Below are 19,644 nucleotides of genomic sequence, written 5' to 3'. Positions count from 1 at the left end.
CAGGACAGGACAGTGCAAACTTGGCTGAGTCGTCGTGGAAACCAGCTGTTTCATCTGTCCTCCACGCTCACACATCCGTTCACTCAGCCAGTAATGTGTCGGGGCCATTAACAGGAGGATCTGGCACTGCAAACTCATTCAGAAGTCACAACTCTTTTGTCACGATATAAACTGATGGGTTCATTCAGAACTCTAAAATATTGGTTATTGATTTGATACAGCCAATAATTTCCAAATAGGTCTAAGTGAATCCATTGTCTGAGCTACTGGGCTCAATAATGATCTGAACCATAGTGCCATTGAGAAGGGTCAGGGGAAAAGAAGGGGATACAATAGCCCAAAGGATTACAGTTGCCTTGCACAGAGAACTGTGTTGAGAACAGGCTCTGGAGGCTGCCAAACCTTAATTTACGCAACAACAAAAAATCCCCTGACAGATCAGTTATAAATCACAAATTAACTCCTTCCTCTGAGTAGTTTGGCATGACATGAAATGGAGTCAGTTCTTCATAAAAGAGCAGAGTAAAGGCACTTAGGACAGCAGAGAGGCCCTGCTTGACTCAACACTGGCCATGATTTAGTAAAACCCCCGACACACATTCACACACACTTCTGATTAGGGCCTACCACTGGCAGGGACATAAGAGATGTACACAATTTAATACATTGTGAGCTCAAGCAGATAACTGCAACCAGCAACAGCATTGTCACAAACATCAGCTCTCCTCATATAACAGGCCTATTACATGGCAGTCATTTTAAGGGCTTTCCTGGAAATGCCTTTGAGAGATTCAATCATTCATGTAATTGTGGAAAGGCAATGAGGCAGCCAGCCCCTCCTTGAAGCGAAACAGGACCCCATGAACCCTGTGTTTAAAGTTAGTGGTCCTTCTGAATACTTTCAAAATGCATCCTTCTTCCTCAATTTAGGGTACAGGTGTCTGGATCTGCAAGCCCTCCATCACATAGCTTTCACCTATCCAGTTATGTCAGGGCGTATAGTAATTTGGTGCACAACATGCACCATTTCACACATGTATAAGTGTGTATAAATACGTGAATTGGAAATGCATTCTTTGCATATCCCAATGCCCCCTGAGACACCATCGGAGGGTGGGATCATAGTCAGGGTCTGCCATTATCAACAATGACCATGGTGCAATTAGGGTTAAGTGCCTTGTTCAAGGGCACATCAGCAGATGTTTCTGCTCAGGGATTTGAACTAGTAACCTTTCAGTCACTGATCCAACACTCTAACCGCTAGGCCATCTGCCAACCCATAGGCCTTAGCTACTTCAAGGGAAGAAGGAAGAATACATTCCTGAAGTATTCCAGGACAGTGGAATGGGCTGGAAGGAGGAGCACTGTCTGACCATGTGTCTGACCATGGGAACTGACCAGATAAAACCCCAGACCGAGCTTTTCCTCAACAGGTTAAAGGGTAAAAAAAGTGTTAACACACTTGTGAATTGCACAACGTACAGTAGTTCCTGCCTTCATTGTAAACTACTACCTGAAAACATCAGGGCTATTACAGTGTTGTTGCTGTTATTTGCTATTGGAATTGGAGCCACATGCTGCTAATCAGCTTGGTCCAGGTTTAATGGATGTCACATGAGCTACTCCCTCTTTTGTCTGTGTGTGTGTGTGTGTGTGTCTGTGTGTGTGTGTGTGTTTGTCTTGAGCTTTAGTCCTATGCTGACTAATTCACATACATGCATACACACACATATACTCACCAACAGTCCCTTCTATAAATAGAGAAGTTTCCAGAGAACTGTGGGTCTTGGGGCTGTTTTGTAAATGCTTGTGTGATGACGACATGTCACAGGGGACATATTTCACCCTTAATTGGGGACTTGAGGCTTTTTCTCCAGCAAAAAGGAGGGAAAAACTTCTATTTCCTCCTCAGAGTGAATTGACCAGTGTTTAGCCACAATGTTGTTCCTCTAGAGAATCAGTTCCCATGGGAAAGAGAGACAGCTCCAAGAGGATCTTCCTGTGTGTGTGTGTGTGTGTGTGTGTGTGTGTGTGTGTGTGTGTGTGTGTGTGTGTGTGTGTGGAGATCAGGGAAGAACGGCAGCCCCCTCTCATTGAAGCCACTAATTTCAAGGCCGGCCGCGGTACTCATTATAGTGAATGGGAATGGCAATCTTCCTGTTCAATCTTAGTGTAATTAAAACCTTTGTTTAAGACAATCATGGTACCAATAACTGCTTCGATTACACCAGTATTTCTTTTAACCGATTAACCAACTTCTTTGGCTTCAAATGCGCTATTGAGTCTTCACATGGGATTGAATGGTGTCACGTGATCGATGGCTTTGTCCATTCATTACCACTACTTTTGCTCAACTAAAAATGTCATCTGTCTCATCATAATTTAAGTCACTGCCCCCCAAAAATGTTAAGTAGGGTGATGTTTTACCACAAGTTACTCTACAGTTGACCCGTGCAACATTTAGCCCCACTCTCCCTTATGCACTCACAGTAAATGGTGAAGGTGCATATACTGTAGATGGAGCAATTAAGATATGACGTCTTTGTATGAGAACTATCCACAGACTTTTTAAACTACGGTGCACAAAATGGGTCAATGTAACTATAAATCAGCCCAATCTGCTTTTAATTTTTTAAATTGCGCCCTCTTGGCGATCGATTTGGGATCATGTATACTGTCTTAATGCAATACAAAAAAAGAGTAATGGAGAGCACTGTACAATACAGTGAACTGTAGTTAGTACATCTGGGGCCGCCATCTTTATGCACGTGCCTAACCATGCTGTGCTAAATACTCTGGGTTTAAAATGGTGTAGTTCGCACATTTAGAAGTTGAGAAATAAATAAAGTAGGAATGGAAAGCTGGGATCCCTCCTTTTTAACAAAGGCCATTAAAACTGCTGTTTTCCCCGAAATTGCAATAATTGTTGTGCGTTGACTGCTTGTCAGAATGCATGTTTCCCTCCTGGCACTCGTAACTTGAATGTGGCTCAAGATAAATATTTATCTCACGTAGAACACACAACAAAAAGCCAACAAGGTACATAGATAAACTATTCGACTAAATGAATAAATGACTGGAGCGGAAACACTGGTGTGTGTCTCAGCACAGTGCCTTCAGAAAGTATTCACACCGCTTGACACCACATTGTGTTGCAGCTTGAATTTAAAATGACTTTAAATTGAGATGTTTTTATACCAGTGGTGTAAAGCAGGGGTTCCTAAACTTTTTCACTCATGTCCCCCTTCCTGCATTGGGAACATCCCGCACCTCCCATTCGCATTTTTGCAGGTTTAAAGCTTATTTCCTTTAAAACCTCAAAACAGTTACAGAGTTTAATGGATGTGATATGAGAAACTGAGGATGGATTAACAACATTGTAATTACTCCACAATGCTAACATAATTGACAGGTAGAAAAAAAGGAAGCCTGAACAGAATAAAAATACTCCAAAACATGCATCCTGTTTGCAGCAAGGCACTAAAGCAATTACATTTTTGTCCTGAATACGAAGTGTTATGGAGAAACATATGCTTTTCAAGCATAGTGGAGACTGCATCATGTTATGGGTATGCTTGTAATCGTTAAGGAATCGGGAGTTTTTCAGGATAAAAAAAGATATGAAATGGAGCTAAGCACAGGCAAAATCCTAGAGGAAAACCTGGTTCAGTCTGCTTTCCACCAGACACTGGAAGATGAATTCACCTTTCAGCAGGACAATAACCTAAAACACAAGGCCATATCAACACTTGCTTACCAAGAAGACTGAATGTTCCTGAGTGGCTGAGTTACTGTGCTTGATAATCTATGGCAAGGCTTGAAAATGGTTGTCAAGGAATGATCAACAACCAATTCACAGAGCTTGAATAATTCACTGTCAAAAGTGATTCTAACATGTATAGACTCAGGGGTGTAAATACTTAGGTATTACTTTTCAATAGATGTGCAAAAATGTCTAAAAACACAGTATGGGGTATTGTGGTAGATGGGTGAGACAATCATATATTTAATCCATTTAGAATTATAGCTGTAACACCACAAAATGTGGAATAAGTCAAGGGCTATGAATACTTTCTGAAGGCATTGTATATCAAATCAAATTTCATGGGTCACATACACATATTTAGCAGATGTTATTGCGGGTGTAGCGAAATGCTTGTAATGCTATGTAAGCGTATGTGTGTGTGAACACATGTATGTGTGTTTGAGAGAGCCTACACGAATGTGTGTGTGTGTTTGTGTGTGTGTCTCGGACAGTGTTCCTGAGGGGAAAGCATTTCTGTGCACCTATAGAACATCCTATATGGATTACACCTCAATGTCGTCGGTCCCATGTACCAGCAATAGAGAGGGAAAAGTGTGTGATAGAGCTTACCGCTACACATGTGGATGTGATTGCAGACCTATGATGATGTCATCCCTCAGTCAGGTTATCAGGCCCCAGGCACGGGGGCTAGCACAAACATGTGGCTCCACACAACACACACACACACACCAGTCTCTGTACTGTACACTAATGTGAGTGTTGCCAAGTAACTTGTTAGAACTGAGATTGAGTGTGAGGTCCCTCTTCTCTCTTTCGTTCTCTCCCTGAGTAAAGTCTCTTCCTCTGTCCTTCCCATCAGCCTCTCCAGCATGGCTGCAACATGACCTCATCTGGAATAGGCTTATATCCAGTACACACACACACATACACAGGCACACACATATGCATGCATGCACACATTAAGATTAGCAAACATGACAAACAAATGATTCATGATGCGTACACACACACACACACACACACACACACACACACACACACACACACACACACACACACACACACACACACACACACACACACACACACACACACACACACACACACACACACACACACACACACACACACACACAATAGAGTCTGTACATCACAGAGCCCCTTATAAGGTCCTGTTGATGATGTAATGGACTCTAGAGCTGTGCTGTCTGGCTGGGGGTGTGTGGAGAACACTTCTTCTCATAATGTTAGTTTTCTGCCTGGAATGTCCACATTGCTGGGAACTACGGGAAGGAGAGGTGGGAGAGCGGAGAGGGAATAGGATTTGATCTGAGACTTTACGGACATACAGATCAGGTAGGAACAAACCCAGATGAACTCAGAACATGCTACAGTATAGTCCCTTTGAGTTAATTTTTGGGGGGGTGGGGATTGGGGTTTTTTTTGGTTTAAAAAAAAGAATAAAATCACTAGGAATTCAGCAAAAAAATTGTTTAAATCAGGAAATCTGGTCCCAAGTATTCCCACAAATAAAAAGGGCCATATGTGATCATGTCTCAATGTAATCAAGGTATACAATTATTGATACTTTCAAATACTCTTATTGGGCTTAATTATTATAATTATGTTCCGGCCCCCCGACCATCCATTCCAACAAAAATCGGCCCGTGGTTGAATCTAGTTGCCTTCCCCTATATTACAGGGATGGATTTATGTTTATTCTTATTAGCCTACACATAACCTGGAGTTCTGATACAAAATAGTGATACCATGCTAAATTATGCTTACAGTATTTCACTTTGCTACAAAAACACTACAATTAACATTCCACCCATACATTTATTTGGATAACTTAGCTCAACAACTTATCAGACAAGTCTAGAAAAACGAACTACACCCAACAGTTAGCCTAATATCTAAAAGCAATTCTCAGTTTAAAGAGAATATAGCCTATAACGGGACTAATAATAAGGCTGCTAAACTATTATAAAATATTCCTCTTAATTGCTTTTGCTCTAAATTATAGGCTACATTAGCCTAAATATTCACACACAAACACAAAATGCTGAATATGGTCACTATCACTAATCACATTTACGGGTAGAGAGATGAGCTAATCAGAAACTCAGTTTAGATTTCCCAGCTGAGCTCCCGGCATTGATTTTCCAGCACTCCGAACCATGTGGGTTATAAATCAGTTGGGAATTTTCAGTGAGAAGATTTAAAATGTATCAAGTGAAGCAGGAATATTAAAATACAGAAAACTCAGTTTGTCAATGAAGAAATACTGTAAATGTGTACAATATAGGCTAAACTTTGTGATCAGTTTGTCTAGCTACTGTAAATTTCTGTAGAGTTAGGCTGTATTTTGGGCCTGTGTGTGTGTGTGTGTGTGTGTGTGTGTGTGTGTGTGTGTGTTGTGTGTGTTGTGTGTGTGTGTGTGTGTGTGTGTGTGTGTGTGTGTGTGTGTGTGTGTGTGTGTGTGTGTGTGTGTGTGTGTGTGTGTGTGTGTGCACATTAGTACACGTGTGTGTGCATGAGAGAAACTCCCAACTGCATACTGACAGTCATCCAGCTCATTAGCATTTCGGTGTTGTAGTAAAACATAATGCATGCCAAGAAAATTCTCATAAAAACAACCCCATAAATATTTACAGAGAAAATAAACTACTAAATTGCATTGCAAATTCATCAAAAGTAATACAGCTCCATGCAAGAGCTTACATCATTGAGAGTTTCTGAAGTTTTCTGTAAATCTGCACACTAGCCCTGCCCTATACAAACCCAGGCGTCCTTCACTATATCTCTGAGATTCTGTAAATCTGCACACTAGCCCTGCCCTATACAAACCCAGGCGTCCTTCACTATATCTCTGAGATTCTGTAAATATGCACACTAGCCCTGCCCTATACAAACCCAGGCATCCTTCACTATATCTCTGAGATTCTGTAAATCTGCACACTAGCCCTGCCCTATACAAACCCAGGCGTCCTTCACTATATCTCTGAGATTCTGTAAATATGCACACTAGCCCTGCCCTATACAAACCCAGGCATCCTTCACTATATCTCTGAGATTCTGTAAATCTGCACACTAGCCCTGCCCTATACAAACCCAGGCGTCCTTCACTATATCTCTGAGATTCTGTAAATATGTCCTTGCCTTAATGGGAAACATGTTTTACAACCCAACACAATGTGAACAAACATTAGCTACATGCGTGTTTGTTCTTGTGTGTGTATTTATGTATGTGTATATGTATAAGGTTTGTGTGTATTTATGTATGTGTATATGTAAAAAGTGTGTGTGTGTTCAAACACATGTTTATGCTGGTGAGTATGGTGAAAATAATTAACCAACTACTCCTTGCCAAGGCACCATCTGTGATGCCAGTCAAAACATCCTCGCAAACGCCAGGAGGACAGGGATGTGGAGACTGGACACACACACACACACACACACACACACACACACACACACACACACACACACACACACACACACACACACACACACACACACACACACACACACACACACACACACAGGTCAGGTGAAGGAACAGAGATTGTTCCTAGAGAGAGCACTGAGGGCCAGGGAACAGGGAGGAAATTATGTCTCCGTCATGGACATGGTACATTTCCTGTCTGAACATTAGCTCACCAGCTCAGAAGTGTACTGTAGTAGACAGAGGAAAGGGAGTGTGGGGGGACTTCCACACACTGGATAACATTGCATTCAGAAGAAAGACAAATACAGGCAGCTATTTCATGTCTTGATTTGATTGAAAGTAAAGGCTCGTAAACCTTCCACAGAAGTCAAGTTGTTGTAGACTTTTAAATATGTTACATCACTAAGTTAAACCACACCTTTCCCTTTGAATCACATCCTTTTGTTTGTCTCCCTCTTCTAAAGGCTGAAATTACTGCTCATCCAGGAGAAAGCCTACTGGGAAAGAAAGGAGGAGGAGAGCAATAGAGAGGTCTCTGCTTTAAAGGAAGAGCTGACTAAACTCAAGTCTTTTGCATTGTTGGTCGTTGACGAGCAGCAGCGCCTGACGAATCAACTTTCACAGCAGAGCAAACGTGTCCAGAAACTGACAGAAATCGCCGACCACGCCCAACAGGAGCTAAACTCCACCCATTCCAGGGCAAAGGAGGAGGAGCTTAAATCACTTCGTCTGGAGGCGGAGCTACACAAACAAGCTTCCTACTTCCGCCTCAAACAGGAAGCCATGATGGCCAAACTGTCCAATGAGGACACCCAGAACCGGCAGCTGCGTCAGTGGTTGGCTGCCCTCAGTCGAAAGCTGGATGAGCTGGAGGGGACCAAGGGCGCCTTGCAGAGGGCCGAGGAGGAACTGAAGGAGCTGAGGGACAGGCTCGGCCATGGGAGAGAAGGGTGTGCAACAACCCCTAGTTTGCTCTCAGAGGTGGAACAGCTGAGGATGAGGGTGGTGGAGATGGAAGGAAAGGATGAGGAGCTGATCCGAATGGGGGACCAATGCCGGGACCTGGACCGAAACCTTGGGAGGGAGTCCAGCCAGAGTCGCAGCCTGAAGGCTGAGGTGGACAAGCTGAACGGCCGAATCAGTGAGCTGGACAGACTGGAGGAGGCTCTTGGCAAAAGCAGGCAGGAGTGCAGCTCTCTGAAGGGCAGCCTGGAGAAGGAGAGGGCCAGCACCAAGCAGCTGTCTGGAGAGTTGGATACCCTCAGGGTGCGGGTAAGGGAACTGGAAGCCATCGAGGGCCAGCTGGAAAAATCTGAGGGGGTGTTGAGACAGGACTTTGCCAAGCTGAGAACACTCACAGTGGTAGTGGTTGAAGAGAGGAAGAACATGGCTGAGCGACTCAGGCAGACACAGGAGAAACTCCAGGAGAAGAAGGATGGGAAACTCCAGGCTGAGAGTGACAGCGTGTCAACAGCCACAGAGAAACTCATTGAGGAGAGCCGCAAGGCACTGAGATCTAAAGCAGAGCTCGAGGACAGGATTCAGAGTGTGGCGAAAGAGCGGGACGTGCTGCGGGTGAGGCTGAGGGCAGAGGAGGATAGGAGTGGGGATCTGCAAAGCAAAGTTAGCGCCATGAAAAAAAGGATTCTGATCTTGGAGGTCAAAAAGGGGGAGTTATGTCGAGAAGTCAAGAGCCCCCTGCTGGACAACATTAACCACGGCTACCAACAGGAAGACAACAAAGTCAAAGAACTCACCCAGGAGGTAGATAGACTGAGGAGGAGACTCATGCAGAAGGGAGTGATAGAGGGAGAGCTGATGAAGGCAGAGGAGGACTTTGAGTCTTTGGAGAGGAGGTGCTCCAAGGAGCAGGAGAGAGCCAGAGCTCTGGCAGTGGAGCTGGAGGAGTCCAGGAGGGAGCTCTCCAAGTACCAGCTGGCTGAGAAGAAGGAGAACAACCAGGAGCACCTCCTCCTCAGGCGACTCCAGGAGGAGCAGGTCAAGTCTGTCCTCCTCAAAAGGGAGGTGGAGGCACTCAAGGAGAAGGTCCAGAGGCTGATGGGGACAGAGGAGTCCATCTGTCGAGTGCAGATGGACAGCTCCACCCTGCAGAAGAGGCTGACCCAGCAGGAGGTCAGGAACAGGGAGCTGGCCAGGGAGATGGAGGGACTGACCCATGAGTTGGAAAGGTACCGGCGATTCAGCAAGAGCCTCCGGCCAGGCATGACTGGCCGATGCTTCTCAGACCTGCATCTGTGCACCAAGGAGGTGCAGACGGAGTCCGCAGACACCCTGCCACCTGACTACAGGAGCCTGACTCCGCTGACTCTCAGCGATAAACTGTATGAGGAGATCGATGGAGAGGACCCAAATCAAAAGAAGGATTGTGTCATCAATAAGTGCAACTCACCTCCGCTGAACAACATTGAAAGCTTGAACCACCAAAACAATAATGTGAGGCGATTCAGCATTCCTTCACCCAACAGCAAGGACAATCACCATCCCATTAACTGCAAAGTGTTGAACAGTAACTTTTTCCAGAAAGGAGATGTGATGCTTGCACACACCCCAGGGAAGCCCTTACACATCAAGGTAACGCCAGACCATGGCCTCAACACGGCCATGCTGGATATCAGTAGCCCCACCACTGACAATGCCTTATCCTATACCAGCACCGCCGTCATCCCCACCAGCGGAGCCCCACCAAAACAGAGAATCACCATCATCCCAAATGCTGCCATCTCACCAGTGGCCAGAACAAAGAACACCCCACTACCAGAAGGATTTGGCAGCCCAGACAGAGTCCTCTCCCCTCTCATCAAGACACCCGTCTCAGTCATGTCCCCAGCTTCCTCCAGATCAGTGTCGCCTGACCCCACTGGCTCTCCCATCCAGATGCTAACAGTCAGCACTGGATCGCTTGAATCCGCTAAGGTCATAGGTCAAGCCGTATTCCGGGTGAGCCCGGAGAGGCAGAATGGTTGGCAGCTACAGAGGTCCGACAGCACTGGTCCGAGCATCATCACCACAGAGGACAACAAGATCCACATCCACCTTGGGAGCCCCTACATCCAGACTTTTAATGGTATAAGCCAGAGCCAGTCTGGTGGTCCATACCACACCCCCGGGCTGGAGCTAAGGACACCAGTACTGACCAATGGCTGCCATGTCAAAGGCAACAGCAAGATCACCAGTAGCATCACCATAGCCCCTGCGAACACCCCTGTCTCACGACCCTCACACATTACAGTAAGTGGCCCTTATGATTGAAATGCCCGCCCCCGACAGCCCCAAGTGACTTAGATTGTTTACCCAATCCTGAGTCCCTTTCACCACAAAACCAACAGAGAATCAGCTCAAACCAGCCTATGTCTGAACGGCCACATCATCCTAATAATAACAAGTGTGTGATTCCATCAGTGTGTGCATGGAAAAGCACTTATCAAACACATATCTAATCCTATCTGGACTTGGTCCGCACTCACTGTATATGGTCACCTTAATGCATTTAAGACTACTACTTACATATATAGCCTTTCATACGTTACTATAATGTGTGCATTACATTTTTAAACATGAAAAACAATTTGGTTTATTTTGTTCTTCCCGTGTTGCCCATTCAATAAAGGGTATAAATTCCTGATGAATATGTTGACTATCATTCTAAAATAGCATGTGTTTTATATTAACCTAGCTTACTTACATGTTTTTTGATCGGGCTATATTTTCTTTGATTGTCTAATCTCATTCACTGTAAAAGACAAAACAATCTAACTTTTAAAGGGTTGAAAATAGCTGGAAGTTGGATATTTGTTTTATGCACTCATTTTAATACTTACTGAGACCTTAACACAGAGGATTTGACCATGACCTAGAGGTTTATAATAGAGATGAATGGGACAGAAAAGAATCAGCAAATTCCAACGTGTGTGTACTTGGATCAGGGATATTTACAGGCTGATATCACCATTCCATCTCTACCACACCATAAGCATATGCTTGTACTCTCTGTAGGCCTGTGTGTGTGCGTGTGTGTGTGTCGGGGGGTCCCCACAAGGATAGTGAAACAAGGAAAATTCTCCCATTTTCCTAAAAGTTGGAGACTTTTATCTCCCTCACCAACTTTAAACATCTGCTATCTGAGCAGCTAACCGATCGCTGCAGCTGTACATAGTCCATCAGGAAATAGCCCACCCAATTTACCTACCTCATCCCCATACGTTTTTATTTATTTACTTTTCTGCTCTTTTGCACACCAGTATCTCTACCTGCACATGACCATCTGATCATTTATCACTCCGGTGTTAATCTGCTAAATTGTAATTATTCGCCTACCTCCTCATGCCTTTTGCACACAATGTATATAGACTCTTTCTTTTTTTATACTGTGTTATTGACTTGTTTATTGTTTACTCCATGTGTAACTCTGTGTTGTTGTCTGTTCACACTGCTATGCTTTATCTTGGCCAGTGTAACGGCTTTCTCGTGGTGAAGTAGAGTCAGACCAAAATGCGGCGTGTAGATTACGATTCATGTTTAATGACAAACACACTAAACACAAACACTACAAAACAATAAATGTAACGAAAACCGAAACAGCCTATACTTGTGTAAACTAACACAGAACAAGGACATCAGGACACTAAGGACAATCACCCACGAAATACTCAAAGAATATGGCTGCCTAAATATGGTTCCCAATCAGAGACAACGATAATCACCTGACTCTGATTGAGAACCGCCTCAGGCAGCCATAGACTATGCTAGACACCCCACAAAACCCCAAGACAAAAACGTACCACAATAACCCATGTCACACCCTGGCCTGACCAAATAAATGAAGACAAACATAATATACTTTGACCAGGGCGTGACAGCCAGGTCGCAGTTGTAAATGAGAACTTGTTCTCAACTAGCCTACCTGGTTAAATAAAGGTGAAATTAAAATAAAATAAAAAAACCTAATTCCAACCCTAACCCCAACTCTTAAAATGCTATTTTAAGCATTGGGGTTAGAGTTAAAATGAGGGTTAGGGTTACAATTAGGGTTAGGTTAAGGGTAAGTGGTTAGTGGTTTAGTTCAGGGTTAGGAGTTAGATTTAGGTTTAGGGTTTGGGTTACGGTTTAAGGTAAGGGTTAAGATTAGGGTTATGGTAATGGTTAGGGAAAATAGGAATTTCAATGGACATTCATTTAGGTCCCCATGAGGATAGAAGAACAAAACATATGTGTGTGTGTGTGTGTGTGTGTGTGTGTATGTAGCGGCTCCAGCCTTATCCAATGATACGCAGGAAAAGTCAGCTCAGATCAAAAGCACCATGTACAGTAGCAGAGCAAAGGAAAGGGGGAAACACCGTGGGGAACTGAGTGTACTCAGTGATGTTAGGTCTATTCTTGATGGGAGAACATTTCCTCAAATGAGATCCATTTCAAGGATCAGTGTTCCAATGTGAAAATAAACTGAGTCAGTGGCCTAATTTGGGCAAGCAATTCAAGCACAAAACAGAAGTGCAAATAAACATATAGCCTAGGCTGAGGTAGTCAAAGATAATATACAGTAGGTCAGGTAAACTGCCAGCCTCTCTTTTTATAAGCACACACACAACACACACACACACAATTGCGACTGACACAGACACAGAGCATACCATACTCTACAAAAGGAAGGAAGGAGTGGCACTCCAGCAATCTTTTTTTTTTGCTTTCATGTTTCATATTTTCCTGTTGAAAACAAAATCTCAAGTATAAATACAGCAATGTACACACACTTAAAGGTAAAACATATGTCTTCAGCAAAATAGTGCTGCAAACTTCAAAGTGTAAACCATTGAAGGGGTTGGTCTGATGCGATGTCATCATCTCACCCTTGCTTGTGAGAACAATAGATGAGCAATAGAGGACAAAAGAGAAAAGGCCCAGCCCCCACTTGTGCCATGTCATTTCATACCTGGGCCAGCTATTGAGATGTGCAGTTTCTTAAGTAAATCAGGTGTTAAATGAGGTGAAAAGGAAACTGTAGTAGGTCTTTAAAGTGGCACTCCAGTCTCCTTTTCACCCCACTTAACACCAGATTTACTTAACAAAAGGCACGTCTCAATAGGTAGTCCAGGTATGAAATGACATGGCACAAGTGGGGGCTGTGCCTTTTCTCTTTTGTCCTCTATTGCTCGTCTATTGTTCCTCAAGCAAGGTGGTGGCCGATGACATCATGACTTCCCATCAGACCAACTCCTTGAAGTTTGCGGTTGTGTCTAAAAACACTATTTTTCTCAAAACATATTTTTATACTTTTTTGTGTACTTTACCGTAGTAATACTTGGGATTTCAATTTTCAACAGGACAAGTTCAAAAATCACTGGAGGACCTCTTTAAGCTTCAAATAATTTACTTCAGTAGTTCAGCCATATCCGAGAAACAGAGAAACAGACTCACAATGCAGTATCCTGTACCTACGGTGACAAGCTGAATCCCATCATGATTACACACCAGAGATGTAAGGGAAGAAGGTTGGCTGGAAGCCACCAGGAGCAGACAGACCATGACCATACATGACAAACATGGAGCGTTTTCTGTGCTGATGACATCTCTTGGCGTGGCTGTGGCCAAGGGAACCGTCTGAAAACAGTTTGGACAGATTTTTGCGTGACAGAGGCCTCATGGGAGTGTGACGGAACCTCTCTCTATCCCTGCAGAGTCATTCCATGTCATTTCAGCAACCCATGATACCCAGCATCTCAGATTGTTCTGAAATCATTTCTGTAGTTACAAATAGATACGATTAGAATTCCTGCAGTTTTCGGGGCTTTGAATGTATTTTGAAATTAAGCTAATTAATTACACCCTAATTGTACTTTACATTTTTAGGATTCACATAATATTCACTAAATATTGTGCCGAACATCAGATTTGGACCAAACTTCCTCCTGCCATTGAGTAAGACATAGGGAATCCAATAAAATTGTCAAAAGCAATGCACGGACCCCCACACCCTATGCCAATCCCATCTCAACAACCAGTATACAGTAAAATAATTATTCTGACAAGTAGTATGGAGCTACTGCTTGGTGTATTTTATTTATTTATTTTACTAGGCAAGTCAGTTAAGAACAAATTCTTATTTTCAATGACGGCCTAGGAACAGTGAATTAACTGCCTGTTCAGGGGCAGAAGGACAGATTTGTACCTTGTCAGCTCGGGGATTTGAACTTGCAACCTGCCGGTTACTAGTCCAACACTCTAACCACTAGGCTACCCTGCCGCCGGAATATGTTATGTATTCCCTGTGAATCTGGTGATGTTTTATTTTTTACCTGTTCAGAGAAATTAGCCATTGAAGTCATTTGCAATAAATGAGTGTGGAAGTACAAGGTTTTGCCCACTAGATGCCATTGTTGCTGCAACTACCACTCTCGTTCATCCATTTGCTGGTCATTTAAATGGATCACAACATTTTCTTTGCAACTTTGGGTAGAAAACAATAGCTTTTGCTCATGATGAAAATAAATGGTGGTCATCCTCACAAGTCAAGCCAGTCCTCCATGAAAGCAACTCTCCTTGAATAGTCCAACAAATGGCAGCTCTCTAGGGCTATCCCTTCGGTGCAAATATAAAATGAAGACTTTTCCTACAAGCCCAAAACTTTGATGGAGAAATAATACAACTTTAAACCATTGCATGGCAGTCTTATAATTTTCAATAACATTATTAGAAAACATCTCCACATGTACGTAGTGTGATTATTGACATTTACCATTAAAATAAACACCATTATCATTGGAAACTACTCCACAGTGTGTGAGTTTGGAACTTTTACAATTGAAGACCATTAGTGGCCTTCACATTAAAACCATTAGATCTGCTATAGCCAAAAGGTTTGCTTGTTCACCAGGTCTAACTATAGTCTAACTAATCCATGCCTTTTTTTTAAAGAATAAACCACACACAGACCGTTTCCTGGACACAGATTAAACCTAAGAGAAGGACAAACGTAATTGCTTTCATGGAGGACTGGCTTGAATTGTAAGGATGACCACACAATTTATTTTCATCATGAGCAAAAGCTATTGGTTTTCTAACCAAAGTTCCAAAGAAAATGTTTTGATCCATTTAATGAACACAAGAGACCAGCAAAATGGATAAAAGGGTGTGGCAGTAGTAGGAACAAAGGCATCTAGTGGGCAAAACCTGCTACTTTTACACTCATTTATGGTAAATAATGCAATATGGCTAATTTTCTCGGAACAGCAATGTTTTGCTTATATGTCTTTGGCAGCGGCACAACTTTGCCACCGCCGCAGAAAGACATCCCAATGAAAACACATACAGAAAACCATGATCAGATTCACAGGGAATACGTTACATAGGATGAAAAAACAAGCAGCAGCTCCACACTACTTGTCAGACATGGCGAACTGACACTCTATAGGCCTACCGGTTGTTGGGTTAGGATTGGTGTGGGTTGCTTTGGATCATTTTAATGTGTTCCTCATGTCTTACTCATTGGTAGGAAGTATTATGGTCCAAATCGAATGTTGGATACCATTTTTATTGAATATTATGCGTATCCTATAAATGAAAAGGGCCAATTTGGGTGCAATCAATCAGCTTAATTTTTCAGATATTACATTATATTTCAAAAACATAATGAAGGAATGCTAATCTTATTAGTTTACTACTAAATTACAGCACAATGAGAGATGTTGGTTGTCAAAATCCTCTTGTGCTTTTTGAGGTGGAATGACAATGCAGTGCTTCCGCTCCCCAACCCCTTTCTCGCACTAGTCCTTCACCAAGCCATCGCTCTCCTTCTCCCCCACCCTTTCTCCTCCCACTAAAATAAGGGATGAAAGGAAGGATGATGACTGATACTCTTGTGGTCTTAGGGACATTCCCTCAATATGACACAATCACACAGCACACACACGGAACTCATTAACATATGCTAAGACAGATCTTCTCATAAAACCACATTCTCCACAGTACAATCAGCTCATTCACTGCCAGCCCTTTAGAGAAGTTACTGGTTCAGTGCTAGGCCATCACTATCATACTGTATCCAGGCTGTATCACATCCGGCCGTGATTGGGAGTCCCATAGGGTGGCGTACAATTGACCCATCGTCGTCCGGGTTACCCCAGGGTAGGCCGTCATTGTAAATAAGAATTTGTTCTTAACTGACTTACCTCGTTAAATAAAGGTTCAATTAAATAAAATTACGATACAGAGATCAGCCACCCCTGAGTAGCACAGTATCATGTGACTTAATCAGGAATCATTCCTGGTCCTACTCTTGAGTGCACTGTGTAATCGTTTAGTAATCTCAACAGCGGTGGATGAAGTAATGGTCAGGTGCTTTAAAGTGAAAGTGAGGGAGATAGACACAGGGAGATGCAGGGGAGGATAAAGGAGAGGACGTAAGAGCATAAGAGCATCTTCCTCAAGTACTCAGTCATTTTGATGCGACAGAAATGACAGTTGTTGGGTCTCTGAACATCAATTTAGGGCTGTGATGGTCATGGAATTTTGGATGACATTATTGGTCAGCCAAATGACGTGGTCACACTTATAGGCCTAACCGTTTTTTTTTTGGTAAAGTGTATTTTACTATATACATGGACTGGTTTGGATTTTTACTTTACCTTACATAACAGTATTTCAATGTTTGGTTTGTTAAAACTTGTTAGGGATAGGGTCATGTTTCCTGAATTTCTGCCTGACTGAAGTGCCCAAAGTAAACAGTTGTTACTCAGGCCCAGAAGCCAGGATATGCATATAGCATTGGTAGCATTGGATAGAACATTTTATATAATTTTTTTAAACTGTTGAAATAATGTCTGCGACTATAACAGAATTGATATGACTATAACAGAATTGATATGAAAATCAGAAGAAAAACCAACCAGAATTCTTATTTTTTTGAGGTTTGAGGCTTTCAATAGAAAGCTATGGTTCCTATGTAATTCCAGCTCCCAGATTGCAGCTCCTATGGCTTTCACTAGATGTAAACAGTCTTTATTCGAGGTTTCAGGCTTGTTTTTTGAAAAATTAGCAAAATGTTTGAGTTTTGGTGAAGAGAGCACCGGAACAATATCAGTCTTTCGGCGCGCGAGGAAGAGGGCGCGCACTTACTAATTTTACTTTCCTATTGAACATACCACTACTACTATTTACATTTGAGGATACCTGCGGATTAACTAGAAACATTCTTTGACTTGTTTGGACGATGTTTAGCGGTAGCTTTTTGGACTCCTTTGTCTGCATGTTGAACAAGTGGATTACTGAAATTGATGGTGCCAACTAAACTGACTTTTTGGGATATAAAAGAAGGATTTTATCTAACAAAACGACCATTCATGTTGCTGCTGGGACCCTTGGGATTGCAAAGAGAGGAAGATTTTCAAAAGTAAGGAATTAATTTAATCGCTATTTTTGATTTTGTGAAGCCTGTGCTGGTTGAAAAATATGTTGATGTGGGGCGCTGTCCTCAGACAATCGCTGTAAAGCCTATTGTAAATAGGACAACGGAGTTAGATTAACAATAATTTAGCTTTTAAATTATATAAGATACGTGTATGTTCATGAATGTTTAATATTACGATTATTTATTTGAATTGCACGCCCTCCAATTTCACCGGATGTCATCGACAGGTGTCCTGCTAGCGGGACGCCTATCCCTAAGAAGTTTTAAATGTAATTTAACTGAGTGAGGAAATTGTCAATTGTCTTTTCTTATTGCTGAGCATAAACCGAAATTATTTTTCATTTTTTAAATAACTAAGTGACCGATGTCATTCAGATAAATCAGATCAAGCCTGAACTGTGCGATTTAGTAGGGAGTTGTAGTTTCCAACAGGCCAATATTCTACATAGTTTAGTGCAGAAAACGTGGTAATGAACTACAATGACCATAATCCATTGCTCGTTTACAGTCTGTGTGGGGCAGACACAGAGACAAGAAGAGAGAAGAATGCGTAATCGAGAGGGACCTTCACAAGATATCTCTACCTGAAAATACATGATCTAAGTGATTGATAATTGGTATTCAGTCATAAATGCATGCCTTTACTTTGAACTACTAAAATTGTGATTTTGTCAGAAAGAATAGGCAGTAGTTCTATAGAGATGAGATGACTTGGAATTAAATAATAAAGTAATAACATAAAACAAATGTAACAAATAGACACAAATATTTGATTAAAGTAAAGTCATGTGAATAAATTATGCTTGATAAGCAGTAATAGGTAGTCGCTACCATCATGGGACTATAAATTGTTTTGTTCTGTGCTGTTACAGTGATTATTTTTTAAATAATCGAACCGACATCGAAATGACCTCAAAGAGCACAAATCGCTCAACACTACCAGTAAGATTAACAATTAACAACTGCTAGCAAGAGCTTTGGATGCGCACATTTAGCCTACTTTCTTTTTAATCTTGCCTGTGAGGCAGTACTGGTGACAAAACCAACCTAGAAATCGGCACAATGTCCCTTGTGACTAATTAAGAACTGCCATAGACCCAGATGGTATTAGCTAGAACGTCTATTCTAGACCCTGCCTGCCTGGGGGGAAAACAACCATTGATAACCATTGGCTCACAGTAATAACATCACCTTTTTCAAACACAATTTACTTTTCTCAAAACTACATTTGAGAAAAGTACAACAGATCTAAAGATTCCTTTTCAACATTGCCTGCTCCCTGGTGTTCTCACTACTTAGAAACAATGTAATACTGTAGGACTTCCCTAATGCTCGTTTTCATGATGATGCTAGCAGCCACTTGAGTGAGTGAATGCTAGCTAGCTACCGACCTGAACATTAAGGTAGCCAAGACCAATAACACAAACAAACGGACTAAACAGCAACAAGTAGTGAGCGGAGTCACAAACAGACTGTACTAAACAAGTTAAATGTTTTACATGTGATGCAATGTTTTCCACACACAGCTACGTGTAGCCTACTTGGACACTGCCCCCCCATTTCCCACTCTACCACACTGAATAGCCTGAAGCCACAGGGCTCTTCTCACAGGCATCATTTCCCTACATGGGAGCATTTGCGAAATGTAGGTCAGGATGTTTGACCTGGCTAACAACACAGCAGCATTCTAGCATGTTTAGTTATTTCTGTATATCAAAAAAATCAACAACGAAGTTGCCTCTTTTACAATGGGGGTCAATAGGAAAACATTTTGGTTTTCCACTATCTGTAGGCGTGGTCGAGGGAAATGTCTTATTATTATGTGAATGTTGACTCAGGCTATTGTATCCATTAGAAATACATGGTCATAGAGAATAATCATTATTCTGACAATGGAAAAGTGACTTTTCCACAAAATAGAGGCATACAAAGACAAAACATGTGGTACAGTGTGGAAATGATAACACATGATTAAAGTAAATCCAGACATGTATGAAAATGTTTTGG

The 19,644-nt window shown here is 42.3% G+C and overlaps 1 protein-coding gene across 2 annotated transcripts in view; it reads left to right on the top strand.

The window, feature by feature from the left end:
• Nucleotides 1-10,864, top strand: part of LOC109871192 (filamin A-interacting protein 1-like) — a 43,799-nt gene extending 32,935 nt beyond the window's left edge. The window contains exons 1-2 of one of the 2 annotated variants that reach the window (XM_031806002.1): nucleotides 4,758-5,122; nucleotides 7,682-10,864. In XM_031806002.1, coding sequence (XP_031661862.1) covers nucleotides 8,001-10,487 — 2,487 coding nt within the window. In that variant the 5' untranslated portion in view covers nucleotides 4,758-5,122; nucleotides 7,682-8,000 and the 3' untranslated portion in view covers nucleotides 10,488-10,864. Of the gene's footprint in view, nucleotides 1-4,757; nucleotides 5,123-7,681 lie in introns of those variants that run through there. The other variant, XM_020462014.2, reaches the window with a different exon arrangement.
• The last annotated feature ends 8,780 nt before the right edge of the window (nucleotides 10,865-19,644 follow it).

The sequence above is a fragment of the Oncorhynchus kisutch genome, linkage group LG26 (assembly GCF_002021735.2).
Source record: "Oncorhynchus kisutch isolate 150728-3 linkage group LG26, Okis_V2, whole genome shotgun sequence".
Lineage (NCBI taxonomy): Eukaryota > Metazoa > Chordata > Actinopteri > Salmoniformes > Salmonidae > Oncorhynchus > Oncorhynchus kisutch.
This window is presented reverse-complemented; position numbering and strand designations above follow the sequence as displayed.